Here is a 27,652-nt window from a genome sequence, read left to right on the forward strand (position 1 = left end):
AGAACGCTACCGGGTTGTGCGGCGCATGGTCCCTGCGCCCAACATAGGACCGTGCGAAATGACCATTCCATCCCTATGAAAAGATGAAAATTTCTAGAGACGTGATGGTCATTTCACACAGCCTTGTGTCGGGGTGTAGGGGCCATGCACCGCATGCGAATAGTTAGTGTTCTTTCCCCCTTTGTTTTATACTGACTGATTTTCAGCTTACCCGATCTTTTGAATGGGAGCCACACAAAAGGTCTAACCAGTGGGTCCTACTTGTTTAGGGATGTAAAAACAAATTGAACCCGGTCAAATAGATTGAACTTGATCGAATAAACCCAAACCAAGTGAACCGAATCCATTCTTTTCGCCTGGCTCGGTTTTGGATATTATGAAATGGGTTGAAAACGAGATAGCACTTGATCGATCGAAAAAACCAAGCCGAATTTGATACAAAATCGAAAAGGCAGAAAAAAGTTTTTTCATAATTGTATATATAATCGAAGCCAAAACAACGAACCTGAGCCTGAGATCAAACCCATAAAAGCCAGACAAGAGAATAGCGAAATCAAACCGGATTGAAACTGAAACGGAACAAAAGCGAGCCTTCCCATATTGGGTCAGGTTCAGTTTGACCCAGTTCAGCCCAAAGACCGGATCAACCCAATCAGAATTGGACCGAACCGTATAATTATATTAGAGAGAGAGAGAGAGAAAGAAAGAAAGAATCACCAGACCGAAACGGTATGATTATCTGAACTGTCTCTATTAAGTACAAGCAACCAAATACACCGTATTTTCTACGTATTCTCTCCAACATAAGAACCCCTCCTTTAGCCACAACAAGACCGAAAGCGCATACGTATCGGAGCTGTCTCTGTTGTATACAAGCAATCAGATACTCCGTATATTTCTACGCATTCTCCAACACTCGAACCCCTCCTTTCTCTCTCTTCTCTCCTCAGTCGTACGGACTCATCGTCTTTTTCCTAAGATCATCTCTTTCAGGTTAGTTCCCCCGGCCTTCTCTTTCTCTCTCTCGGTTTTCAGCCATTAAAGCTCTGGTTTGTTGCTCTAAGAGATCGAAGATAAATTAATATGATCGTTATTGTAAAAGTATTTGAAAATTCTTCGATCTATTTCTTAATATGGGTTTCTGGTTTAATTTGCCTTTCGTTTCTTGTTCTTGCAATGTTTTGGGTGATTTCGTGTTCTTATGTTAAGATAGATGTTGGGATATCTGAAAATATGTTTAATTCATTTTCGTGGTTTAGTGGTGATTTTTTTCTTAACTGTGCAGCAAATTTCTTGGTGCTAATTCGTTGCTTGTTTTGGTCAAGACTCAAGATGGGCTATCAATAAATTCTTCGATCAAGGCATAAACCGATTGATCTTCTTTTCTTTTCTTTTCTTTTCTTGGAGAGGAAATTAATTTGCAATTCTTGAAACAAAAAGAAGAAAAACAAAAACAAATAAAAAATAGAGTTGCTAACTTGCCATTCCTTTTTTTTATTTTTATTTTAATGGGAATAATCATGTTTTAGGTAATTTAAGGACATCCTTAATTTAATAAAAGTATTCTTTACTTACTATTTGGAAGACAACTAGCTCGTAATGTCACCGCAGGTGGTTGAAGTTTTTAGCTCCCTAGCTACTGATAAATAATGGCTGTTATTTTGGGGTAGCCAGGGGATTAAAATTCGGGCATTTTGTGGTGTCTTGCTGTTCGGGTTTGAGAGTTCGACATGTGAAAGATACTTCATCCAACGGTGCAACTTTGATTGATTCAGTTTTTTTTTTGTGTTTCTCTTGAACTCAATACCATTGGATGTCACATCTTTCACATATCGAGCTCTCGAACCCGAACTAAAAGCACCACAAGATTAAGGCACTGCAGAGCTTTCTTTTTCCGTAAACAAGATGCTAGCTTTCTTTATAAACTTAATTTCAAGCAAGTTGCTTATGACATTTCACCTTTTAGTATTCTAGAAGTGTTGGTTTTGGTCAGGTAAGATAAAACTTCATACTCCTGTTTGTCATAAGTCATAGTATCCAATCCAATTTTCCCATGTCTCTCTGTCTTCCTTGTTGCCCATGCTTTTTGAATACTTTTCTTGCTTCCAAATTCTCTTCCCAAGTTTTCCTTCAATGCAAAGAGAGAATAATTATTTCCACGAGATGTGACTAGATGTGACTGTGTGATTGGGCTCCTCGTCCCCTATTGTATTGAGTCGAAATTACCCTTATTCATATTATTCGGAGGGTCACATTTCCAGGGTGGCTGGATCTAGGGGTGCAAATCGATCGATTCGGTTCGATTTCAATTGAGCAAAATCAGTTTCAAGATGAGAATGGATGAATCCAAAACCAAACCAATAAGAGAAGATTCAGTTTCGATTTTTGTTTGCTCTTATCGGTTTGATATATCTCTAACCAAAACTAACCCCATAAAGAATCAGTTCAATTTGAGCCTTTTCGGTTGGATTGGCCTATTCGATTTAAAGTTTGCCTCCCCGATTCGATTTAGGGTTTGACACCCCTAGCTTGATCCATCATATAAGGCTATACAAAACTATGCTTTCTTTCATTTTTCTTAATTTGTTCTCAATGAACAATCTACCATCACCTTCTTTTCTCTCCCCATAATTGAAGGATGAACTAACCCTAACAATATGTTTGCCACTCGTAGTTTCTTCTTGTTCATGAACATGGTGGATGTCCAGTCAAAAGGAAGTGTGAACCGGATCAAGAAATGCGCATTCGATCTTCTATCGATCGGAGATATGACCGACGATGAGTATTCATGGGACCTCATGGGAAAAGATCTCCGGCTCAAATTGATGTTCTTGTACTGTGATTTCAGTCAGGTGATCTCTAGTGCACCGAAGGAAGAAAAGAAGAGCCTCATAGACCTTGCTAATAGGTTGTTCCATTACATTGAAGAGGTAATTCTTGTTTTTGAACTTTCAAACTCTTCAAATTTTCTTTTGGCTTTAAGAGAAGGGGTGAGGTCAAATTACTAAATTAGTTTGGTCTAATGTAAAAAGAGTTGTGGAACCCATGGGCCCCGGTTCTGAGTCTCTGAACCGATGTAGACAAACGTATCTAAGGGTTTCAAAACCTAAACAAACCGGCCTGACCTGGCCTGATTGAGCTCAATCCAAATTGAATCGAGGTCTTATCGGTTTGGCTTTGGTTTGCGAGTTAGAACACCATTCGATTCCAGCTCGGTTCTAGCTAAACCGACAGGCCACCTATTGGCCCAACCAATAGGACCGAACCAAACATTGAAACCGACTCCCGAACCCTAAAAACTCTACCTAATCCCTACCCAAAACAGTCTAAACCCATTTTTCGAACCGAACCGAGTTGAAACGATAGCACAAATCGAATCCGAGTCCAAACCAAACCGAAAATTCCTTACTAGTTCAGTATTGCTTCCCTAAAACTCGCACCGATACCGCAAAAACCGAACCACCCGATTGACACCCTTAAACGTATTTAATCTTATGATTAGGGCTTAAAGATTGTAATCACATTTTGTTTGGGAAGAGAGATTTTTCCTTCATCTACGGAGTAGGGTTCATCCATCCATCTAAGGTCATTATTATTATTCTTATTATTTGATGAGAAGAAACCTTATATTACTTAAAGCAAAATATGTACATCAGTGGAATTTGGAAGAGTACAACTGTTATTGACCCTAGACCTAGCTAAACCCAACACCAATTTATAGAAGGTTTTGTTACTACACCATTTAAAACTAACGGTAGAAAGATTTGCAGTTGCCTCAGCTAAACTAAAGTAGTGTTTAAGTAAGTTCCAAGGTAAACACATTTTATCACTTGGATAAAATAAAGAACAAAGATCTTTGCTGTAGCACTACACTTCTTTGAGTTGGATATTAGCCGTCATAGCTTGTTTCCACCCCTGCAAGAGTCCGTTAAGTTCTGCCTCCTTCTCATCAGTGGTTGTTAGTCTGCCTACCGATGTTAAACCATCCTGGCCATCTATCAGAATTGAACAAGCCCAGCTGGTTGATCTTAGATCAGGGTCATAGATGCCTACACAAATAAAGCCAGGAAATTGCAATTCAGAGTTAGAATCTTGGTTCAATTCATGAGATGAGTGTGTGCATGTTGAGGATGCATGTATAGTATGAGATGGGGGTTGAATATGTAACTCATCAAGCCAACGAAAAGCATCTCTTAAAACCAGCATAGGATCAGCCTTGGCCAATCCCTTAAGTATCAAGTATTGGCGTATTGGATTGCGGACAATATCAATCATATCATGACAGTTTTACCCTCAAAGATACTAATACAATAGCATATTTTAACCATTTACCCCTCGTGTACAGTGCACTAATACAATATTGGCCAATATTGATATGGATTGCCCGATACAGCTGATCCATGGCCGATACCTAAAACCGTGTGTGGGGAAACTACTTCCTTGACACCTTGTTTAGAGTTACAAGCTCAGCCTTGGAGCTACATATTTTTCAAGCAAAAGTTTTCCCCAACCCATGGATAGGGTTCACGCACCATCCTAGGATCATAATAACCTTGCCCTTATTGTGCAAAGTCGATAATATCCTCTCCACTGTTCTCAATCCCCATCCCAAGACACTCAGGCCCATCAATGGGTGGAGGAAAACGCGGTCCTATTTTCCAAGGTAGGGGCATAGAACTTACTTTGACCTTTGACCTTGTAACCTAACCCTATCCCAACCAATAAAAAAAAAAAAAAAGGTCGGGGAGGCAGGAACTTGGCCTTTTCCAACTTAGAGGTAGCAATGGATGGTGCGTGAAGACACTGAAGTATAGCATAAAATAATTTGCTCTCTAACAGTCATGGAACAGGTAAAATGGGTTGATAGGAATACCCCAACTAGAACATGGCATGAAGCCAGCGACTCCTAATGAATGGGTTCGGATCTTGTTTGGGCACTATGACTCAAAAATGATAAATCAGAAATATGACCTTAGATAGGATTTAATAGTGAAACAGAATTCATGTCATGTCATGGACTCCACTTACTTGGAATAAGGTTTTATCAAGTATAGATCCATTTCAGATGTGGTTGAGTGCTTGCCTCTTGCCCTGTAGTCAAACCTGGACGGTCAGGTCAACCCATTGCAAACAAACCCAACTATTGCAGAGGAGGGGAGTTTACGTGGACTTGGATGCTGTCCGGCCACACATGTTACCTCTTCCATGATTGACCCGACCCAACCCGACCCGCTATTCCAAATAAGGCACCATTGCATTCATATACCATATATTGTTATTTATTTATTTATTTTTTTTTTTGGTAGAACATATATTATTAATTGGGGGTATTGAATTTAATGATCACAACTTCTCTATTGTTGATGATGCAGCTGGATCATGCAGTGAAGATACGTAGCATTCCATTAACTCAAAATCGATACAACGACGCGGCTCTTGTGTTGCAAGAAGTGATGGCACTTGTCCCATGAACGTATTTAGAACCCCAATCAACGGTTTCAAAGGGCTGTTTGTATATTACATGATGAGTAGGCACACATGATATCATTTCTTAGAATTCTCTATACAAAGTGATTCTTTATATGTTTTTATAACTAGGGAGAAAGAATGTCACCCTGTCGTGCATTGTGGTGTGCTTAGAGGTACATCGATCATTTCATGAGCCCATATGTCTGGGCACAGGACACGTTATAATGTGTGACCGAATGGCATTCCTTTTCCCAATATAAATATTACAAGGGGAGGTTTTCCTCCGACGCTCTGAGTGTTGTTTTGTACAATGTGTGACCGGGTGGCATTCAATATTCCAACCTAGTTTAGTCAACTTTGCTTCATGACAAGTTAGAGATGTCAAGTAAGTTAGATGGATAGACTGCCAATTCAGGTACCCATTTAGGCTCTAGTGGGTATGGAAAGAAGCAACCTTTTTATGGATTTGGATCAGGGTATGGAAACTCATATTTTTTTTTTTAATAAATTTCCATTTTTCTTTTTTGATAAAAAAAACCTTAGTTATATAGATACCTAAGTAATCAACCACCAATCGTCAATCCTTCTTCATCATACATATAAATTTAATAGTTGAAATAATTCTATATATAACTATCATATAGTAAAGGAAACAATGTCCAAGGCCAAGATGATTGCCCTTCATCCTTGAACCAATAGGCGAAGTCTAACTATTAGTCTAAACTTCTACATCATCCCAACCTAGCTCTTTTACATCTTGAAGTCTTTGAAGAAGGCTTCTCACACCTGATTCCTATGCACATATATCCTTCAACACGAAAATTAATTAGAGGGGACGAGAAAATTGGAGTTATTGTTAGAAATATAATGTAATGGGTAGTAGTAGTATATGACTTATCTGTTTTGTGTGTTAACTTGTATGTCATCAAAATATCCTTGTAGAATTTGAAGAGCGATTGACAACACCAATATATCTCTTTGAGATTTTTAAACGTCCTAATTTGTGCAATCCGGGTTGACCATGCGTTTAAACATCCAAGATAAAACAACTCGATCTCTAATCATCACATAAGTTGCACTACTAAATTGTGATTACATAGGAAAATCTGAAGATTATACTCACTAACTCATTGAAACTGAAACTTTGAAAAAAAAGAAAACAAAATTTAGAATTACTTTCAAAATATGTTGAAGAAATATGCAAGACATCTTTTTCTTATATAGGAGATGAAGAGACACAATCAATGGTATTTTAAATCTTTAATTTGAAAAACATAAAAAATTTCAATAGTTACTGCATCCCTTGGAACAAGATCCACGCTGTCGTCACATATAACGATAAATCGATCCTTACAAGAAAGTTCCTCTTTTTGTGATTTCCAGTGTGACCTGCAGCTAGTCATTATACTACAGCCCTAATATCTACCACATGGTGCACTGGAGCTGTGAAGTTGGACAGAGGGTTGGTTCCTTACATGTTAATTCAAGCTAGCCTAAAATGGTGGATCAAGCAGAATCGTTGTCCACTCCAATTCGCTGTCCCCTCCAATTCCTCCAATTCCTCATATGGGTTGAAATGATCACCCTATCCCCGCTGCCCAAAAACACTGCCCAAGGTGGGGTCCACTCCCCCCTATTAGAGGAATTTGAGGAATTAGATGTGCCCATGAATTGGAGGTGATAATTATTCGATCAAGCATGCCCCCCAAACACTGCCAGGCTTTGTGACTCGGACTCCCCCTCATAGGGGTGCAAGTTTGATTAGGGAGCCCGAGCCCACCCAAGGCCACTCTAAGCCCATCCAAGCCCGCCCTGAACCCAACAGGGCTTGGGTTTCGACTTTTTGATCAGCATGCAGACTGGGCTAGGATAGAGATTTCCAAGCCTCAAGTAGGGTCGGGTCGAGCCTGGGCTAAGGTCTTGGGTTGAGCCCGACCCAGCCTAAACTTGTATATATAAATATAAACTGTACAATTATATTTAATAATAGCAGGAGGCTTTCATGCACGGCCGTATAAGGAGAGGTGGGTTATGATGTGTCAAATAGGGGGTTTTGATCTTTTCAACCTCTCTTGTCTAATGGCAAAGGTTTGAGCTTCACTGCGCATGGTGCTTGGAACTTTTTACCATAATAATATCATGCATACAGTCAAAATTAAAACATGGTTAGCCAGGCCTTGCCTAGCCCTGATATGGCAAAAAAAATAGGGGATCGATGTCAAGGTCAATCATGGCCAACCGCCTGACCCAATCAAGCCCGGTTGGGTTGGGTTGAGCCTCGTAGGGCTGGACCTGGTGTAATATCCCAGCCCAATCTCGGACTGGCTGGGCTTGGGTTGAACTAAGGAACTTAGGGTTATGTTAGAGGGTGTTAAACGGTTTGGTTTTGGTGTAAAAGCCCAGCCCGGTTCAGTTCGATTCAGTGCAAGAATTTTTAGGTAAAAAACAAAATCATTTAATAAATGACTTCAGATAGTGAAACGAAACCGTTTATAAATGTTTTGGTGTAAATGGTTTATTAGGTTTTAAATATTTTTACAAATGGGTTATTATTTATTTATTTATTATTGAAATGGATGTAAACTTTTTTTTGGTAATTAAATGGATGTAAACTTAACATTGAAAAGAATTGTTTATTTTTATATGTTTTCTTTTATACTTGTATATATGAATTGATTTTAAACGGTTCAATTCGATTTCCATTTAATTAAATAGTCTAAATTTTAAAATAAAAATCAAACCATTTATTAAAAGGTTTCACTGTTTCAGTGTAATGGTTCGATTCGATTTCAATTTCATATTAATTTTCACACCCTTACGGCCTTACTTATGCTGAGTTTTGTATTACATTAAAAAATAAATAAAAAATAAAAAACCAACACTGACCCGATCCGACCCGGTTGCATCCTTACTCCCTCATGTAGGGTTTGCAATAGGGTTGGGTTGGGCCGGACTTTATGGAACACTAGCCCAACCCTGAGTCTCCTTAGCTGGGCCCAAGCCCGACCCGACCCTAACTCTGGGCCTGGAAAATCCAACCCTGACCCGCCCTCAAGGTCGGGCCGGGCTGACCCTGATTGACCCTGATCATGGGGAGGGGGAAGGAAATGCATGGGCTGGAATGGGCCAGGGAGAGAATTATCAATTTTACTTAAAATAACACTATAATAAAATATATTATATCACTTATTTTCTTCATATATAATATATTATATAACAAAATGTGGCTTGACGCTTAAAGTTTATAATATGTATACTATATCAAAATATATTATAGCATAAAAAACAAGGTCGGTTGGGTCGGGTCAGGCTTAGTCTGAGGCCTCAACTCTGACCTAACCCGACCCTGACTCAGGGTTAGAAATTTTCAACCCTAACCCGCCCTCAAGACTAACTATCTCAGCCCAGACCCTGTTCGGGCTCAGGATGGGCCAGGACCGGGCCAAACTTGCACCCCTTACTTAGTCTACTTGTGGCCTCATGTGTGTATTGTATTTCTTAATTGGTACATTAATAAATGCAGGCCTTGCATTCAACCAAAATGAAAGATTGAGGAGAACAGCTGTTAGAGCATCACAGATGGATTCCATAACCTGGATTTGAAACTTCTGAATTCCATTTTCATCCTCCACAGGACCACATCACATGTAAGAAGAAGATACCATATAATAATTATTGATGTTTGATAAGTAGAATGACTTGTGAAGAGTGAGGAAGGAGAAATGAGGGGTTTTTTTCTTTGGTAATGGAAATGAAATGAAGGGTTTGAGGAAATTGGTTAGTTGAGAGTTTGGACACTGCAATAATGGTTGCACCTCCACAGAAGGTTCGGATGTCAAAACTATTTGAATTTTTGCAGCTCTTTGAACATGCAAGACTGCTAAGCCACGATGAAAAGTTTTCGTTATAAGAGAGAGAGAGAGAGAGACTTCTCAACCATCTGCCATCCAATGCTCTTCCATTTTAAAGCTATAAAAGCCATGCATTCTTCTGGTGGAAAAGCAAGTATCGCGTATCTGGTTTCTATTTTTCACAATTGAAAGAAAGATGGGGAAGTTATTCAAGAATGGTGGAGTGTCTAGCATAGTTTTGATTATAGTTGTAGTGGCGGTCGGGGTAGGGGAAGGGCGGCGAATTGAGAAAAACAATTTTTCTGATGGTCTAGGGGGTGGTGGAGGCCGTGGTGCAGGTGCTGGTGGAGGGTTTGGTAAGGGTGGTGGAATTGGCATTGGGTCTGGGGGCGGCATTGGTGGCGGTGGCGGTGGTGGCTTTGGAGGTGGTAAAGGTGGCGGTGTTGGGCATGGAGGTGGTACAAGAGGAGGAATTGGTGGTGGCGGTGGTTCTGGTGGTGGATTTGGAGGTGGTAAAGGTGGTGGTGTTGGGTTTGGAGGTGGGTCTGGAGGTGGTTCAGGAGGCGGAATTGGTGGTGGCGGTGGAAGTGGTGCTGGTGGTGGCTTTGGAGGTGGTAAAGGTGGTGGTGTTGGGCTTGGAGGTGGTGCAGGAGGAGGGCTTGACGGGGGTGGGGGTGGTGGTGTTGGAGGTGGGGAAGGGGGTGGACTAGGTGGTGGTGCTGGTGGTGGCAAAGGTGATGGTGTAGGTGTTGGAAGTGGATCCGGGGATGGTGCAGGAGGAGGACTTGGCGGAGGTGTTGGTGCAGGAGGTGGTCTTGGTGGAGATGCCAGAGGTGGCAAAGGTGGTGGCGTAGATATTGGGGGTGGTTCCGGTGGTGGTGCTAGTGGAGGTGTTGGAGGTGGGTCCGGTGGTGGTGTTGGAGGTGGGGAAGGGAGTGGACTAGGTGGTGGTGCTGGTGGAGGTGCCGGTGATGGCAAAGGTGATGGTGTAGGTATTGGAGGTGGAACTGGGGGTGGTGCAGGAGGAGGACTTGGCGAAGGCGTCGGTGAAGGAGCAGGTGGTCTTGGTGGAGGTGCCGAAGGTGGCAAAGGTGGTGGCGTAGGTATTGGGGGTGGTTCCGGTGGTGGTGATAGTGGAGGTGTTGGAGGTGGGAAAGGGGGTGGACTAGGTGGTGGTGCTGGTGGAGGTGCCGGTGGTGGCAAAGGTGATGGTGTAGGTGTTGGAGGAGGAACCGGGGGTGGTGCAGGAGGAGGACTTAGCGAAGGCGTTGGTGCAAGAGGTGGTCTTGGTGGAGGTGCCGGAGGTGGCAAAGGTGGTGTCGTAGGTATTGGGGGTGGTTCAGGTGGTGGTGCTAGTGGAGGTGTTGGAGGTGGTGGTGCAGGAAGTGGAGTTGGTAGTGGTGTTGGAGGTGGCAAAGGTGGTGGTGGTGTTGGAGGTGGCGGAGCTCCTGGTGGTGGAGGAATTGGGGGTGGATCAGGTGGAGGAATTGGCGGTGGCTTTTAGAAATCAAAAGAGCTTTATAACTCTCATGCTCGGGTCAGTTGCATAATTTGATGAGAAAGTTGCATAATTTGATGAGAAGTCCTTGTAGAATTCCATGCACGTGCATGCATGGAAACTTAATATATATTGTTAAGTTATTGGGGGATACCAAATAAGGGGTGTGTGGGTTTAGTCCTATACATCCAGTGTGTGAGTGTGGTGTGTATTGTGTATATCTCATTTCACAATCCTAGAAGTTGGTTAACCTTTTAGGATTGGTGTGTGGTTTGCGTGATTATATTTTCATCAAAAAATTATTGGGGAATACCAAATGTAACCTGGAAGTCTTAGTTATTTGGCAATTAAAATGATGTTATTGCAAGTTACTCTTGACTCTTGTTATGTACACCCCATTTTAATTTCTTATATCTTTCTTATCTTTGCCATTAGAAAAACTTTTTTCTAGTTTGACAACGCTAGAAGTTCAATACAAAATTTGCCATCTATAACAAATTTGACCATATGGGTATCTAGAAAATTATCTAGATTACCCACATGCCAAATTTTAGATTCAAATTCAATCATTTATTGTCCTACGTATTGATAATCTCTTTTATATTCTTGTGTCAGTTCATCTTACAAACTCTAAATTATTTTTTCTTCTTTTGAATTTTCAAAATTTTATTTTTCTATTTGTGTGCCTTGATTGAAACTTGATATATTAGCAGCGGCCTTTGGGGTCAACCTATCCATAAAATGTAAGCTCTATATACTCTTTTACATGAGAATTATAACCGACAAATTAGAGAAAAAACATTGACCTTGCTAAACTACATAAACCAGCAAGTGTGTTCTGCCACCCATGTAGGGTTCCAAATTGGATCCTCTATTGTCGAGCTGGGTTGGACTTGGATGATCTTCCGGATTTAAACGGCCAATTTAATGAGTTAAAGAAAGCGATTCTAATGGGCCGAGTCGACATGCCGAGTTAAATGAGAGACTAACAAGGCTGCAACAGGGTCGGGTTGGGCCAAGCTTTTTAAAACCCTAGCCCAACCCTGAGTCCCCTTAGCTGGGCCCAGGCCCGCCTTGACCCTGATTCAGGGCCTAAATACCTTGACCCTAACCCTGACCCTGACGGGCCAAGCCCAGTCCAAGCCCGCCCTGATTGGCCCTGGCTCTGCAATAATTAAATTAAAATTACAAGACAAAAGATGTGAGAAAGGTGGCTTAAACCTAGGACCTTTTGATAGCTATTGGATTTTATACATTACACACTACCAAGTGCACTACGAACTTGATATACATATAATACCTTTTATTTTTTAATAAATAAAGAAATTTCTTCAGGGCCAAAATCAAGGTCGGACTGACTTGAGGTCTCAACCATGACCCGACCTGACCCTGACTCAGGGCCAGGAATGTCTGGCCCTAACCCGCCTTTAGGGCCAGAAATCTTAGCCCAGGCCCTGTTCGGGCTCAGGGAGGGCCAGGGCGGGTTCGGGCCAACAGGGCCAAACTTGCCGCCCTCAGACTAACAGATTACACTTGCGTTGACCAGGGTTTCGGAATCGGTCGGGACTAATTCCGATTTACGGTTCTCGTTTCCAATTGAGTTACCCTTATATCTCATTTCACTGTGTTTCTCTGTTGGGGGTTTCGAGTCTCACTGCAAAACCATTTCAGAGGATTATTATTAGAGGAGAAAGGCAAGGCATCTCATTAGACCCTCTTTGTTGGGGTTTCGATTTTCTTCAATTCGTTCGCCAGAGAAAATTACGGTTTTTGGTCTCTACAGAAGAATTAAAGTAATTGAGAGCTTGCTTTGCGTGAATCTTTCCTATGTCTTCACAAATGACGGATTCTCTTGCGCAACAAGTACTTAATCTATTGAAGAAACTGGGGAAGCAATTCAACCGTAAGGTTGCAGAGATTGTGTTTATTTTGGTCAATCACAAGGTACAAATTCATCTCTCTGTTGTTTATAATAATTTCCTTAATTTTTCTGCAAGGACTCTTGCCTGTTTTTCTGAAATTTGAAGAGAATGGTACCATCTTTTTCTTGTTCTGACTAATTCGTACGGTATGAAGTTGTTCTGGAGACATACTATTTGTTATAATTCCACAATGAAGAAGTTGTTACCTCATCTTAATTTTTTCCCTCATTCTAAGGTTATAATATAAATTTGTTGAGGTTCTTTTATTAGGTTTTGCATGTTAGAGTGTAACAATCTTAAGAAGATATGACATGGATTTGTAGCTTGATTAGCTCGTTTCAAATACGCTCAGGGGATAAACTGATAAGCAGAAAAGAGGTTCTTTTATTATGTACATGTAGAGGAGTATTCTCTTGGGTATTATAGATACTGTATATAAAAAATTGATAATTAATGGAGTGACTGCTTTAATAATAAAATTGGAGGCTTCTTGATTTGTCTGAATTGACAGTTCAACTCTATGATGTGGCCGTTTCACAAAATATGTAGTTTGAGGTAATCTTAGTATTGTTGAAATGATATGCAAAAAAATGGAGAGTGAGTTGAAATGTTCAAGCACATGTTGCTTTTAGACCATGCCATGTCATTGCGTGTGAATGATGGAGCATGAAATAATATTGACACCTTAGACAACCAGAAAGAAAGAGAGAGATGGAGAGTAGAAGAAGATGATGAGAACCGAAGGGGAGAGAAGGTTGGGTGATAGAGAGGTACTTCTCCCTATCGCAAGCAGGAGTATATCTATATATACACACACTAAGATTCAAAGTCTTTACAAATACAAATTGAAGTAGAAATAAAAGTCTACCTAACCTACCAAGACTAATTACAATAGGAAAGATAAGAAGCAATAAGAAGCAATAAGAAATGAGTGCGTGGTGAGAGATTCACTGGGAAATTTTATGGCAGTTAGTGTAATGTAGAAAAAGTTCAGCTAAGAACCTCTTATGGAATATTGTGCAAATCAGCACTGGGCTTGGGTTCCAAAGTGGATCGAGTATCAGCCTTGATGAGTTGAAGCTTTGCTGTAATTTGGTTCAGTTTTGATGGTCAGAAGTGGAGATCTGAATTGGTCTTGAAAATAGAAGGTAGGACTCAAAATTAGAAGGTGATGGCCTACAGAGCAATCCAGCCAACAGCAGGGGCTGGAATTGGGATCGAGTGGGGCCCCAACAGTAGTGAAGAACTCGTCCAATTCTTAGCCTGTACTGATCACTGAATGTGGAGATATGAGACACAGAAGCTGCAGCACTAAATCAGATCGCAGGGAGTAGCAGCTGTCTTCAATCGATGGGTAATAACAACAGAAGCCTTTGGAATTGATTGGAGATGATTGGAGTCTTCAAGGATCTTCACGGCAGTTGCAGTAATCACAATATAACAGCAACACAAGGTAATCGATTGGGATAAGAAGAGAAGATAGTAGAAGAATGGAAAAGGGTTAAGGAGATTCGGCTCTCACCAACCAGGCTCCCTTCCTTTCATCCTCACAATGGGATAAGAAACTTGCTCAAACCAATACTCAATCTTTCACTAAATCGTTGGTGGGGTCCTCTAAGGGCATTACATATTTATGGGCAGCTATGCTTGCCTTACAACTAAAGAGAAAATTAGAATCTTGCAAGAAAAAGGAAACAAACTAAAAATAGAAACTTCTAAATAAAAGCTAAGCCTACTTTCTAAATTTGTAATTAGAAACTAAAGAGCTAGGGTTGCTTAATAGACAACCACAAAATATCCAAGAAAATAACTCTAAAAATAGAAACTAAACTAAACTCCTAATTCCCCATGCATAGACAAAATTGACCCTTCTAAAAAATCTTCACACGATCTGGTCTTGGGCCCCACAGGATCTTCTAATAATATTCCACCAAGGCAAAATAAGGGGCTGTGACACTGTTCACGTGAACAGTGTTTTGGCCTCTTTTTCTTCATGTATTGTCCTTCATCATAGTGCTTTCTCAAATCTCAATTACTTGCATTATCAATAACATTTTATGCACTGTTCTCCATTGTGAGTTAAAAACTTAAAATCTATGAGCAAATCAATTTAGTTATGTTCAGTCCATAAATTACTTGTAATCATTCTGCCAAACATTGTGTCTGGAAACAATTAAATGGATCAGTTCATTCTTCATTTTTCTCTGGTGACAATGTGGATTAATTTCCAATTTACAACCTAATGACATCCTTGGGGGAGCGTCTCACACGCAGAATATCTGCGAGACACAGAAGCCAGATGGTGCCCCTTTAACTTTAGTGTGCAGGTTGTTAGCTTCTCCTTATTGTAGTGCTAATGATTTCAAAAGCCGATATTTCTTTTGACGAGCCCTTTTAACCCGCATAATCTGGAGAATCTGGACTCTCATAATATAAGTTGAAGAAGCTCCCCCAAGAATGCATTAAAATCTTCTCTGGATTTTACTCCTGAAGTGGGAGGGGGTACAAAGACAAAGAAGAACTACAACTGTGCAGATTATTTTGTAAAAGTATTCATTAAAAGAGTTGCATGGGCACTTACATAATCTTATATTTTAGAGTGCTGGGTCACTTGGAGCTCTTGCTGGATTTGCTATTGCCATAATTTTTTCATGGAAATTTTTGAGATCTACTGGTAGACCACAAAGAAGTCAGCCGAAACCAACAGGTTCAGCATCTACAAGTAGTACTCGAGCAAATGAAGATGTTTCCTCGTATGAAGCTCGTCGACTAGAACAGAATGTAAAGGGTGTAGACTTTATTGATGAGTTCCATTCTCCAACAAAGGTAACATATTATTAGTTATTCCACTTGCTGGATTAGGGTGATTTACATAAATAGCCAAACTGTCTATCTGTCCTTTTTGTAGCTGACACTTGGGCAAACAGTGAGGAAGAAACTAGATGGAAGCCGAAAGGTACACCTACTAATCCTTGAAAAATATATATTTTTTTCTAGGAATTGTGGCACTTTTACTTATTCCCATGTAGCCAGATGTTTTCCAGTGAAGAGATGCCACCTGAGTTTGTTGATGTTCATAAATCACTTGGGACAGTTTTGAGGCATCATGCGGGAGGCTGACATTGATATTGTAGATATAGTTGCTTGTGTTTTATTTGTTGTATCTTCAAGTTATATATACCAGCTTCCTACTTTAATATTTTCGATGAAACCTTTTTTGTTGTTGCCCCCCCCCCCCCCCCCGCGGGGGGCCAGCCTTTTTGCACAGATAGTTGTAATCGTGTATGGTTACTTCTAAAGTATAATTTATCTTTTAGTTAATGCTTTGTGTCGTGGATCCTAATGATATGGCTATGATCATGTGATACAATAATACATGCCCTAATTTGGTTACAAGTATGAATAATTTTTTTGTTCAGAAACACTGTTTAGCCTGTGTTTTCATTGAATCATGATTTCAGCATTCTTAATTGTAACGATCAATTGGCGAAGGAGAGTTGTCTTTAATATATGTCTCGTGTAATATGAAAATTTTGAAATTGAAATTTCTTATAAAACCTTTGGATTGATAAACAGATGAGTTGCCAGCTTCTTGGCGTAATTCTTGAGGAGAGAAGTCCTGAAGAGCTTAAGGTTCATAAAAGAAAAACATTTTCTTTATACTTATTAATAAGGTAAAATGAATGAAAAAGTAACTCTGAGATTTCATTTTATTAGGAGCATGCCACTGTGATGCCTTCTGTGGTGGAGGTGCTGCTGGAAATTAGTAAACATTGTGATATTTATCTGATGGACAGAATTCTTGATGATGAAAGTGAGGTGAGCAGAAAACTAACATTGGCATTTCCCCCTTCTGTATACCTCTCCGATATTTATTTCTTGATGCATATAATGTAATGGTGGAGAAGTCTCTAGTTACAGCTTGTACTATTATATGTTGTATTGTATTCTACTCTAGTCTCACACAATGTTTGAAAACCTCCTGTTTGGAATGTTCCTCCTCGTGCCAGCCAACTATAAAACTTCTGATTTTTTTGATGGAGCATTAAAAATGAGAATAATAGTACAACCGTACCAACACAAGAATGAGCAAAGTACCTCTGAATTATTTCCATTCATTTATTTGTTAATTTGATGAAAAGACTCTGACCTCAGAGATTTTGTTTTTGTTTTTAATCTGTAATTTTTCTTATTCTTTGAAATTTAGAATATAAGAGTCTGATGGAAGAGCAAGCTCATTCGCTGAAGGTATTTCATGAGTACTCATGCACATCAACAGGGATCTCTAGCTTGCCTTACGCTCCATTTGTTTGAATTGTAGTGATATAGGTGTAAGGTTTAAAGTATCAGTATCGAGTATCGTATCGGAAAGGTGATTTTAAGATATGAATCGTATCGTATCGTATCGTAGAGATGTAGGATACTCTAAGGATATACATGGAGTTGTTTAAGATATATGCGAAATACAGTTTTGAATCATAAAACACTAGAAATAAGTAATATTTAAAATATATCATGTATAAAGAGGAGAACAATGTATGACGAGACGAGTGCATTTAATTGATTATGTATGAAGGATGAAGTTTCTTGTACTAATACAAAAAAAAATGTCATTTCCAATTTGGGAAGATTTAGGGTTTATACACATTGCGAAAAAAACCTGGTTTGATGCAATTGTTCTGGTTGTTTTTCACTAACCTGGTTATCCATTATATAAAAAGACACTAAAAATGAATATTTGAGCAAAATATTCAAAGTTTTGATAGAAGATTGTACTTGCACAAATTTGGTTTCGATCCTTGATTGCAGGTTGTTAATTACTAAATGATGGTGAAATCAACACTTCTAGAGTCACTTTTGCCACTAGAAACAAGGAATCAAGTTGATTTTGGTTCTGCCGAAGAATAAAGGAGGCTTGGGCATCAAAAGAATCAAAGAAGTGAACTTGGCGGGTATCTGCAAGTTAATCTGGAAGATTGCTTCTAAGCAAAAGAGCATCTGGGTGGACTGGATTTACTTGGGGTACCTTCGGCATGATTCCATTTGGACAGCCTCCCTGTCGGCGGATTCTTCTTGGATTTGGCGCAAAATTTTAGACTCCCGACACCTGGTCAAACATGTCATCAAATCTTAGATTTGGTATGGGCTCTCTTCCTATCTTTGGCTGGATCATTGGCACCCGAGGGGAGTTCTCCTCCCTCTGATTACTCCTCGGACTATTTATGCTTCGGGCCTCCACAGGCTCTCCTTGGTGGCTGACATCCTTCATCAGTCCGACTGGGCCCCCCCTCCTACTTCCTCTCAGGACCTTGCCTCCATTTGGAATGACCTCCCCTCCATCTCCAGGAGGCCTTTTGACAATCAGGACTGTGTAAACTGGATGGCAAACAACCCTCCGCTCTTCTCCTCCAAATCGGCATGGGACATCATTCGGCACAAGGGTCCTCTAGTCTCTTGGAGAAAGTTGCTTTGGTTCAAGCACCATATCCCTAGGCACTGCTTCACTGTTTGGAGGATCTTCAACAATTGTCTCCCAACTCAAGCTTTTCTCCGGCACCGCCACATCCCGGTCCCCCCCTCTTGTTGCCTATGCTGGAGCAACATAGAAGACACGGATCACCTCTTCTTTGAGTGCCCTACTGCAACAGCGATATGGAAAGGAATCTTGCTTAAATGTTGGCCTTCTCCCAGAAGAATCCTTCCCTTCTCCAGGGAATGGATTTGGATTGACATGACTTTCTCTGGTCGCTTTTTATGTGATACTGTTGGGAAGCTTGCTTTTTGTGCTACCTTGAACCACATTTGGATGGAGCGTAATATAAGGAAATGGACCTCCAACTCTAGATCTTACCGGCAGATTTGGGATTCCATTTCCTTTGAAATTATGGCGAAGTTATCGTCTGCTCCTTCTTTTTGTACTGACACCCCAAGGAACAGGCTTATTGTTGATTCCTGGGGTCTCTCTTCTGTCTCTCTTGTTTCCCCCAGCCCGCAAAGCTGAGGCTCGGGGCCTTTCTTATTTTTTGTTTTGTTGCTCCCCTTTGAGGGCACTATTTTTCTTTTTTCCTTCTTGGTAATGAATTTCTTATTCACCCAAAAAAAAAAAGGTTGATTTTGGCAAACAAAATTGATTACTATGCCTTACAGGAACTCTTGGTGAGCGTTTTGAGTCATTGATTGAGTTATATAGTTTATAGGAGATGTATCAAGTGTATCGATAAGTATCAACCATATCGGGTCCCATATCGACCCTATACAGTTGATACTTTTTTTTGGTATCATATCGGTACCCTAAAAATAAGATATGTATTGGTTGGTATCAGCAGATACATTTTTTTAAGATACTTAAAACCTTGATACACATAACATGAAAAGGCTTATCTTAGCCTATATTAGTCTTGGAATCTGTGTTGGGCTTATGATCAATTGGGCTTTTGTTGTAATGGGCCTATATTATCAATAAAGGTGTCAATTGGTTGGTCCCGGTTGGTTTCAGTTGTGTTGACCTTGGTACATGAGGTAGATATGATGCATGAGCATCATCACTTCCATTGAATGTGCATTGAGCCTCTATTTTGGGCATCTGATTTGTATTTTTGTATCTTAGCTGTATCGTAATAATAGAGGCTAGATACTTGGGATAACTTTTAAAGTTGTAATTGAGAATCAGAGGTTTAGGGAATGATTCGACTTGTCATAATGACAGAGGTCACCTTTATTTATAATGAAGTTACAACTTACAACCCTTAAAGAGTAAAAAGGTAAAATAAAGTAAAACTCTAAAAGTAAGGTGTGTTGACAACTAGACTATGACACCGATCTCAACACTCCCCCTCAAGTTGGTGCAAAGATATCATACATGCCCAATTTGGAAACTAGAGGATGAAACACCTTACAATTTAAACCTTTTGTAAACACATCAGCTAATTGATTAACAAAACTAACAAAAGGAATACATATTATCCCTTGTTCAAGCTTCTCTTTGATGAAGTGTTTGTCGATCTTAATATGCTTCGTTCTGTCATGCTGGATCGGATTGTGAGCAATACTAATGGCAACCTTATCAATGCTCCCTTGAACCAAGAAAAAAACCACTACACATTAGCAGACCAGGCTGTCTCCCACAACAGTTGAATCCCACATCGATACTGTGCTGGTTTTGTGGCTTGTTCCTGCGGCTACACATGGACCTGTGAGCTACATCATTTTACTGGGCTTGATCCATGTGGCCTACCCTATTTAGTTATAAGACTATGTTGTTGACTTCTTGTTTACAGTGTTGGATTCCCAACCATTCTTCTGTCTTCTGCTATCTAGTTTGCTCTGTAGTTCCAGAAATCGTATTAATGGTTTTAGAAGCTGTTTCAATCCAATTCAAGAAAATTCTATGTGATCAGAAATTGTCTTCTTTTAAATTGATTTGTGTGATTGGGGCTTCAATTTCCTTTATCTGAAACTGCTGCTTATTTTCAGATTTGAATTCCCAACCTGAGATTCCATATTCTACTATTCCGTCAATTCAAATCTGTTTTTTTTTTTTTTTTTTTTTTCAATTCAAGGCCCTAGTATTTTACCAGTTTACTTCAGGTCAAATCTTGCTTACCAATCCAAGAGAGATTTTGATCTTTATTGGTTCGCATGGTCTGATTGGACACCTGAACATTTTTCAAATTTCAGGTTACCTGACCTATATTGTATACTATTCTGAGACAGTGTCCTCTAGGCATACTTTTGTTCCTGTTCAAATTCTGCTTCCCATTTTCTGTGATTACTTAGTTGCTGTCTTGGTCAGAATCGTTATTCCCAGTCCTATTAGGATTTGGTAATCTAGTTCCTACATGGGAGATAGAAGAAAACAAAAATAGAAGAAGCTGTACTGAAACAGAAACTCAGAGAGAGATATTATTTTGCGAAATGCAGTATAAGACTGTTGTCCGACCAGGTATGATGTATGAGGCGGAATGTTGGGCAGTTAAGAAGTGCCATATAGTGAAGCTATGTGTTGCACAGATGAGGATGCTAAGATGGATGTGCGGCCAAAGTAGGAAGGATAAAGTAAGGAACGAACACATTATAGCTGATGTGGGAGTTGCCCCGATTAGCGACAAGCTTCGAGAATGTCGTCTAAGGTGGTTTGGCCATGTGCAACGGAGGCCTGGGGACGCCCCAGTAAGGAGGAGTGATCTGATCCCAATTGAAGGAGCTAAAAGAGCTAGGGGCAGGCCTAAAATGACCATAGGTGAGGTTGTGAAGAATGATATGCATAGCCTGGGGCTTATGCCAAGTATGACTCAGATAGATCCAAGGTCATAGGTCTCGGTTTTGCCACTGGTTTCGCCAGGCCACGAAACTCAGATCTCGGCGAGATCATGTATTTTTTTTCCTGAACTCGATGGTAGGTTTCGGTGACCATATGGCCAAGATAGGGGCTGAAACTTGACATTCCCCCTATTTTAGGCCTTCTATACACAGTGGAACCCTTAGTTTTTAGATCATGTTTCTATGAAAAATATAGTTTTTGAGATGAATAGTTACCTTAGGCTCAGGAGATTAGCCGCTTCAATCTTTAATGAATCAAGCTTTGATGAGGTGTGATTTGCCAAAAGAAATGAAAAAAATGACCCAAAGCTGGAGTTTTCCCTTCACAAAGGCGAGAGAGTCTAGATCTCGTTGAGTTATGGTGAATTATGAGCTTTCTGGTTCTACACTTCTACCGAGTCGAACTGAAATGAGAAAGAGCTCGAGATCTCGAGAGAGATAATGACCTATTTGTGTATCGCATGGCGTTTCATCTTGAGATCCTACAAGATCGAGTTAAAAGCGAGATCTTGAACTATGGATAGAGCCTATTGGAGAGCAAGGATCACATTGTCGACACCATGCAGCTGAGATTTTCTTGATTTTCTAGGCTATCCTCTTTCCTCATACTTACATTTTTCATTTTCTATTTCTCACTTTTCTTATCTCATTTCTCTTACTTCTCTTTCCCTTTGTGAGGACCTCAGTTTTCCATACTATGTCTTGAAAGGGCCCATGTAGCCGATCCCATTTAGTTGGGATAAGGCTGAGTTGTTGTTGTTGCAGTACAAGATTTTGTGGTTAAGTTTACCACCAAACATTCCAGAAAAATTATTACATCCAGCTGAATCATACTATTGCTGTTCTAGGTGAGCAAGGCCCTCTCATGATCCTGGGTCCGTTTCCTCAAATAAAGCATACAAGACATGATTTCTTGTCACGAGCAATAAAGATAGGACAAATGACTGAAATGAAGGACAAGTGGTAACTCCTATATCTAATATTTTCTGGATTTTTTTTGGAACAACTGGAGCCTTAGTGATAAATTTCTGTTGCTAACTAAAAATTAATAACACCCATATTTTATCTTATTAACTTGAAAAAGAATCTCGTGATGAATTATTTGAGTAATATATGCTGAAGAGATATTTGTATCCTGTGGGTATTTCAAATTGCTTGTGTGTCATAGGTATTTGTATTCTATGGGTATTTCAAATTACTTTTTTAATTGTCATACTTCAGTTATATATCCACATCACTTTTTGCATAATGACTTCCGGAACATCTTAGACTGAAAAACTTTTGGACATACAGGTTATATTCAGCTTTTGAATATCTTCCATATTTTTGCTATATAATCAATATGTGGTGCAAGTCATTTTTCCTTGCATGCTTAGTGCTAATGGTCTTCAATTCTCAGTTTAATAAAATATTTCTGAAGAAAAAATTGGTGAACGGGAAATTTGTTTCTTGAGATCATGGTAGAACTTACAAGCTAAGTTGCAACTTTACAGGAAAGAGTCCTCTCAGCTCTAGAGAATGCTGGGCTTTTCAAAACAGGAGCTTTGATGAAAGACAAGGTAAACCATGACAAGGACACACACACACACAAGCTTTCTATATTACTGATGCAGACCCAAATAGAACTGTGAACAGAATAAAAAGAAAAAGAAAGAGATAATGTCTTGCTTACCATGAATAAAACTAGGAGTTTGACCATTGAACCACTTGGAACCATAGTTATCATGGTGCCAAGATGAGCCATGGTGGTTACCAGGTGCCGAAGGCAATTGGCATATTTGAGGAAAATTTACCCCATTTTGTGTGTTAATTCCAGTTCCGAGTATGCTTTCTTTCCCCCCATCCCCTTTTCCCCCTTTTCTTCTTCTTCTTCCCCTTGTTGTGTTCTTCCTCTCCTTCCCTTGTTTTCCCCAAGTTTGGACTAAAACTGGTTTACCTAGGGCCCTAGACGGATAAGGTGCCTCAGTCACCTTGGACATGTCTAGGTGCCTTGTACCTAGGCAATGCCAAGGCAACTATGCTTGGAAGAGAACCATTCCCTTACCATATAGGAAATAACAAGATCTTTAATTCCCTACTCCAGTTAGGCGGAGCGAATCCGGAAAGATTGCCTCAATTCGAATTGTTCTCTACAACTCGAGAACATGAAGTTGGAATCGCTAGTAATCGTGGATCAGCACACTGTGGTGAATATGTACCCGGACAACTCCCACAGTGCTTAACCCTATTCCTAAATAAATCAAATACTAATTTAATAAATTAACCTAAAACAAGACAAAATCTGTTTACACTTTCTAAAAATGAATTCCCGACTGATAGACACTCATAACTTCCTAAATATCATAGTTGTCATGCACCAAGGTGAGCCTAGGCGTAGGCCAGGCAACTGATCATCTTGTCTCCTAGGCAGGCACCAAAGTGATCAAGGTGTGTAACTCTGTACATACATTTTTTTTTTTGGTTGTGGGGGTTGGGGGAGGTGGGGGTGTACATGTAAACATAGGATTTCTTCCTCTCATGTTGTAATTGTAATGGGAGGGGCTTTTTTTAAATTGAAAATCTTATTTTATTTACTTATTATTACAAAAGGGTAATGTTTTTAATTAAATAGTTCTTGTTTTTAACTTCTAATTTTAAGAAATAAAACCCATACAATGGACAAGGAGATGTAGCTTCTTTTTCCTCTTCTTATGTTTGATGGTGGATGACCAAAGCATGGTGGGAACGACAGCAATTGTTGCTGCAGAAGTGGTAGCATTGGTTGCAGCAGTAACTGCAGCTGCTACAGTTTCTTCTTTTTCTTCATATTAACATTTTTTCCTTCTCCTTCCTTTTCCTATCCTTCTCTCCCTTTCCTCACTCCCTTTATTTCTTCCCTGATCCCATGGATTTTGTGACCCGGTTCCCTTGACAACATGGCAACTGGTCTCCTTGGACTTAAACAATCATCTTTCCGCTTAGGTGCGTAAGCAATGTCTAGGCGATTCGTTGATAACAATGCTAAATGTACCTGGAATTTGTGAATCTCGTTGGATAGGTAACTAGATAAGCTGTCAAATAGAGCCAAAATCATGCAAAAGGATGAGTGACTTTCCAAAAATAGATACAAAAGAAAGTGATGGATATAGCTAGTTGTCTAATTTCTTTTCACATGATGCTCCCAAACTCCAAAACTGATTCAAAGGTGTATCAAGCTTTAGAAATTCTTCTCTATGATCCCGCCGCATCAAATAATGCAGGGAGGGATTACAAGCACAAAATAGCCTGCTGTAATGAGCCAAAAACAAAGAGAGAAGGGGGAAACAGACACTAGATTTAAGCCCAGATTATGATCAGAGAAATCACTAAAATCAGAATCATAAATGTGTAATACACATTAAATAACAGCATTGGAGGAGGAGATACAAAATAAAGAAGGGAGGAGAAAACCTGTTTTCCTTGAATAGAACACTGGTTTTCCCATCAAACTGTAGGATTAGAGACCTTTTATTACTCCAAAATCATTCTGAATTTATCTGTATTTAAAGACTATTTTGGACTCACTCAATTCCTAAACCTACTAAACAAGTGCCCCTCTGAGTTACCTAAACAGATTCTCGTTGACCAAGATTTTGGTCCCCAAATGGTCACCGGAATGAAATTTACGACTAAGCTCCCAACAGTGCTTGCCAATTGCTTTTGGAAACATCCTTAATGGTTGAGTGGATGTAGAGATTGGGATGGTGCTTTTAGGGGTTGATTCATGCATAGGTGACTGGGTTTGAAAGCCTAATTATGGCTTTGCAGTCTGTAATGAGGAGGTTCAGTAGGGAGTTCAGTGAATCAAAGCTGTAATGCCAGGAAAACATCATTAGGTGGCATTTTGCATTTCAAATTTCATGACCAGCACTAATATGTTTACTGCCCAGAGGAATCTGAGGTATGCATTTCTACATGGCTGCTGATACCACTGGATCATCAGCGAGAGGTCTGTCAATTGTTGTGCTTCGAAAGATGGACTAAGAGAAGTACAGTGACTTGCCTTTAAAATGTTAACAGACCAAATGAAGAATTTAGGTGGCTGGATCATACGGTATGCTTGAATGCAAACTGTGACAGGTCTAGATCAAAGATCAAAAGCTGTTTTGAGTCGGCCTCATAATGATCGAATGTGCTTTTCACTTCAAGTTAATGGTTTTCAGGTTGCCAATTTTTCTGTGAATCTAATGGAGACACCGCCTAATTTTGGCATCATGATTCCTGAACAAATTAAGGGTTCCAGTGTTTGGTTTAGTGAATGAGGTCACTGTGGTTGAACTGAAGTTCCAGCTAGGAGTTAAAAGTGTCTGATATTACAAGTAGATGGAACAATGTTATAAGGTCCTAATAGTCCTTTTGGAGTATGTGTCCTTTTCATTCAGTTTTATTCCTCTTGGCCCAGTAAAGTACAGAGAGGCTGATCCTTTGGGGTTACCTTACTGGTTCAAGAATAAAATCTGTCATCAAGAAGGGAATAAGTCTACGCTTTTGATTGGGCCAATAATCATTGAAATTTAATGACAGCTTCTAAAGCATACAATTATTTCTCGGACAGTGGAGACAATTAATTTTTTTTATTTCTTTCTTTTATGTGATGCTCTTTAACAGAAAATGGTCTATCTTGATGGTGCAGTTAATCAAATTATCACACTTTTAGCTTTATGTACCTTCTATTATATTTAGATATAGAATGGGATCTCATAGCTTAGTGGTTGATGGCTCTTCAAATTTCTGTTAGCAAGTACTGGTTACAGTCTAATATCTTCTATAAATGGTTTTCTCTCTATATATCTTTCAAATTTAATCCTGGTAGAACTTCTTTTATATTATTTTCAGATTTTGGGTTCTGAGTTCTGACTTCAAATGATTGAATGTCAATTTTGCTTCAGGTTCTTTTCTGTAGCACTGATAATGGGCGATCATCTTTTGTTCGGCAATTAGAACCAGACTGGCATGTTGACACAAATCCAGATATTATCTCTCAACTTTCTGTAAGTTTCAAAACCCTTCTCATACGGAATTATTCTGCGGAGGTGTGGTCTCTATTGTACCACCATGACCTATTTCATAGCTTGTGAAGTTGCACACAGTGGAAGATTAATTACTGGACAGGGCTTCCAGTCAGGAAGCAATTGACTTTATGGGTAAAAATGACCAATGTCATGTGCTTGAGCATCATGAGTGCTGAAATCCATCACCATATGCTCCATAACGGATTCATTTAGAGCGGCAGTGTTACGAGCTATTGCCATTCTTCTTCCACACACTCTTCCATAGTTGTCAAGGCACCTAGGCGACCCAAACGTTGGAGGGCCGCCTAAGTGCTTAGGTGATAAGGCATCCACCTAGGCTCCCTAGTATTTTGTTAATATATCCATTATATCTAGTAAAGCAATAATATAATTATGCTTATAGCATTACAGTAACAACAATAAAGATTGAATCTATGCATTAATTTGCCATTATATCTAGCACCATCATTACAGCAACAACATTGTTAGAAACAACAGTATTTAGAGGAGAAAAAACTTAAGTAAACAAGAGAAGTGAACTGGTGAAATTCGATTTCTTTCTTAATTTAGTATTATTATTATTTTTTAGGTACTAAATGTCCCCATGCTTCTCACCTATGCAAAAACGTGTACACAAGCTAATGAAAAGAATTAAGTAAAAAAATCGACCGCCCAAGGCACCCCACCTTGTTAAGTTAGAATAAGGTGGGCGACCACCAGCACTTGGAAACCTGCCTAGACGCCTAGGCAACACCTTGGCAACTATGCTCTCTCCAAACCTATACTCGACCTTATGTTTGTGGCAAGTTTCATTTCCCTCTTTCCACTCTCTGCAAACTGTGTTAAAGCCTTAAAGCCCATTCTGAGCCAATGGATACTTTGTCCCTCACTGGCTCGTGACAAATGTGAGATGTATTTGTACTTGCACTGGTCCTCACTCCAATTTAAAACTAAACACTGATATAGGATCCAGAAACATTATAGAACTTTGTAGCATTTCATTCAAGTCGGCAATGATTCTGTGTTGTGCCCTGCCCTTACTTGAGTCACTGTTCTTGCCACAATGGTTGCACCAAAGAAGTACATTAGCTAGAAACCTGATAGTAATCTCACTCATTTGAATATCATCAGTGGCCACACATGCTGATTGATAGATAGAGATGTGCGCACCTACGTCTTGGTAGTGTAGTGCAGCACACCACATGTCTTCTTGTTGAATTGATTTACTTTCTCTCCTCTGATTAATACTGAACTATTTTGTGTTTGGTTCAGAGATTCATTAGATACCAACTTTACATCTCACCAATCAGATTGAGCATTGAAAGGTCTAATGTGTTCTGCTCTGGAAGTTTTGATTCCTTCTTTGCTGAATAAAGAGTTGCGTAGAGATTTTATTCGGCCCGTCATAGATTGTAAATTGTAAAAAAAGAGAGAATTTGTGGGAGGGGGGGGGGGGTTACATTTTTCATGTTTCTCCTTTTGGAAATGATGAGATTATACATGTGTAAAAGGGATAAAAATCCTCTACAATACCGGCGGGGCGGCAGTGCACATCCGACGGCA

At 39.7% G+C, this 27,652-nt stretch overlaps 3 protein-coding genes across 5 annotated transcripts; all 3 read left to right on the forward strand.

Annotated features, from left to right (window-relative positions):
- Nucleotides 1-2,657: 2,657 nt before the first annotated feature.
- LOC122665864 (photosynthetic NDH subunit of lumenal location 3, chloroplastic-like) lies at nucleotides 2,658-5,471 on the forward strand. Its single transcript, XM_043861996.1, has 2 exons — nucleotides 2,658-2,930; nucleotides 5,373-5,471. The coding sequence occupies exons 1-2, from the start codon at nucleotides 2,658-2,660 to the stop codon at nucleotides 5,469-5,471; spliced, it is 372 nt and encodes a 123-aa protein (XP_043717931.1).
- A 3,765-nt stretch (nucleotides 5,472-9,236) lies between these two features.
- Nucleotides 9,237-10,876, forward strand: LOC122665005 (glycine-rich cell wall structural protein-like). Of its 2 annotated transcripts, XM_043861053.1 has the most exons (4): nucleotides 9,237-10,114; nucleotides 10,394-10,435; nucleotides 10,490-10,585; nucleotides 10,616-10,876. In XM_043861053.1, exons 1-4 carry the CDS (start codon nucleotides 9,517-9,519, stop codon nucleotides 10,822-10,824), a joined length of 945 nt encoding a protein of 314 aa, XP_043716988.1. In that variant the 5' UTR covers nucleotides 9,237-9,516; the 3' UTR covers nucleotides 10,825-10,876. The 2 variants fall into 2 exon arrangements, with proteins under 2 accessions (XP_043716988.1, XP_043716989.1); XM_043861054.1 differs by lacking the exons at nucleotides 10,394-10,435; nucleotides 10,490-10,585 and having other exon boundaries at nucleotides 9,237-10,132.
- Nucleotides 10,877-12,522: 1,646 nt separating this feature from the next.
- LOC122664721 (peroxisome biogenesis protein 22-like) lies at nucleotides 12,523-27,555 on the forward strand. 2 transcript variants are annotated; one of them, XM_043860677.1, is made up of 8 exons: nucleotides 12,523-12,762; nucleotides 15,339-15,566; nucleotides 15,649-15,696; nucleotides 16,317-16,373; nucleotides 16,458-16,559; nucleotides 22,553-22,618; nucleotides 25,967-26,068; nucleotides 27,362-27,555. In XM_043860677.1, exons 1-8 carry the CDS (start codon nucleotides 12,646-12,648, stop codon nucleotides 27,461-27,463), a joined length of 822 nt encoding a protein of 273 aa, XP_043716612.1. In that variant the 5' UTR covers nucleotides 12,523-12,645; the 3' UTR covers nucleotides 27,464-27,555. The 2 variants fall into 2 exon arrangements, with proteins under 2 accessions (XP_043716612.1, XP_043716613.1); XM_043860678.1 differs by lacking the exons at nucleotides 25,967-26,068; nucleotides 27,362-27,555 and adding an exon at nucleotides 24,652-24,768.
- The last annotated feature ends 97 nt before the right edge of the window (nucleotides 27,556-27,652 follow it).

This window comes from Telopea speciosissima, chromosome 6, assembly GCF_018873765.1.
Source record: "Telopea speciosissima isolate NSW1024214 ecotype Mountain lineage chromosome 6, Tspe_v1, whole genome shotgun sequence".
Classification (NCBI taxonomy): Eukaryota; Viridiplantae; Streptophyta; class Magnoliopsida; order Proteales; family Proteaceae; genus Telopea; species Telopea speciosissima.

Bases quoted from the DNA above. Each gene is read 5' to 3' on its own strand.
- LOC122664721 (XM_043860677.1), top strand. From the start codon at position 12,646: ATGTCTTCACAAATGACGGATTCTCTTGCGCAACAAGTACTTAATCTA. The intron at 12,763-15,338 runs GTACAAATTCAT...CTTATATTTTAG, and splicing joins TTATTTTGGTCAATCACAAG to AGTGCTGGGTCACTTGGAGC. The intron at 16,560-22,552 runs GTGAGCAGAAAA...GCAACTTTACAG, and splicing joins TTCTTGATGATGAAAGTGAG to GAAAGAGTCCTCTCAGCTCT.
- LOC122665005 (XM_043861053.1), top strand. From the start codon at position 9,517: ATGGGGAAGTTATTCAAGAATGGTGGAGTGTCTAGCATAGTTTTGATT. The intron at 10,115-10,393 runs GTGTTGGTGCAG...GTCTTGGTGGAG, and splicing joins AGGAGGAGGACTTGGCGGAG to GTGCCGAAGGTGGCAAAGGT. The intron at 10,586-10,615 runs GCGTTGGTGCAA...GTCTTGGTGGAG, and splicing joins AGGAGGAGGACTTAGCGAAG to GTGCCGGAGGTGGCAAAGGT.
- LOC122665864 (XM_043861996.1), top strand. From the start codon at position 2,658: ATGTTTGCCACTCGTAGTTTCTTCTTGTTCATGAACATGGTGGATGTC. The intron at 2,931-5,372 runs GTAATTCTTGTT...TTGATGATGCAG, and splicing joins TGTTCCATTACATTGAAGAG to CTGGATCATGCAGTGAAGAT.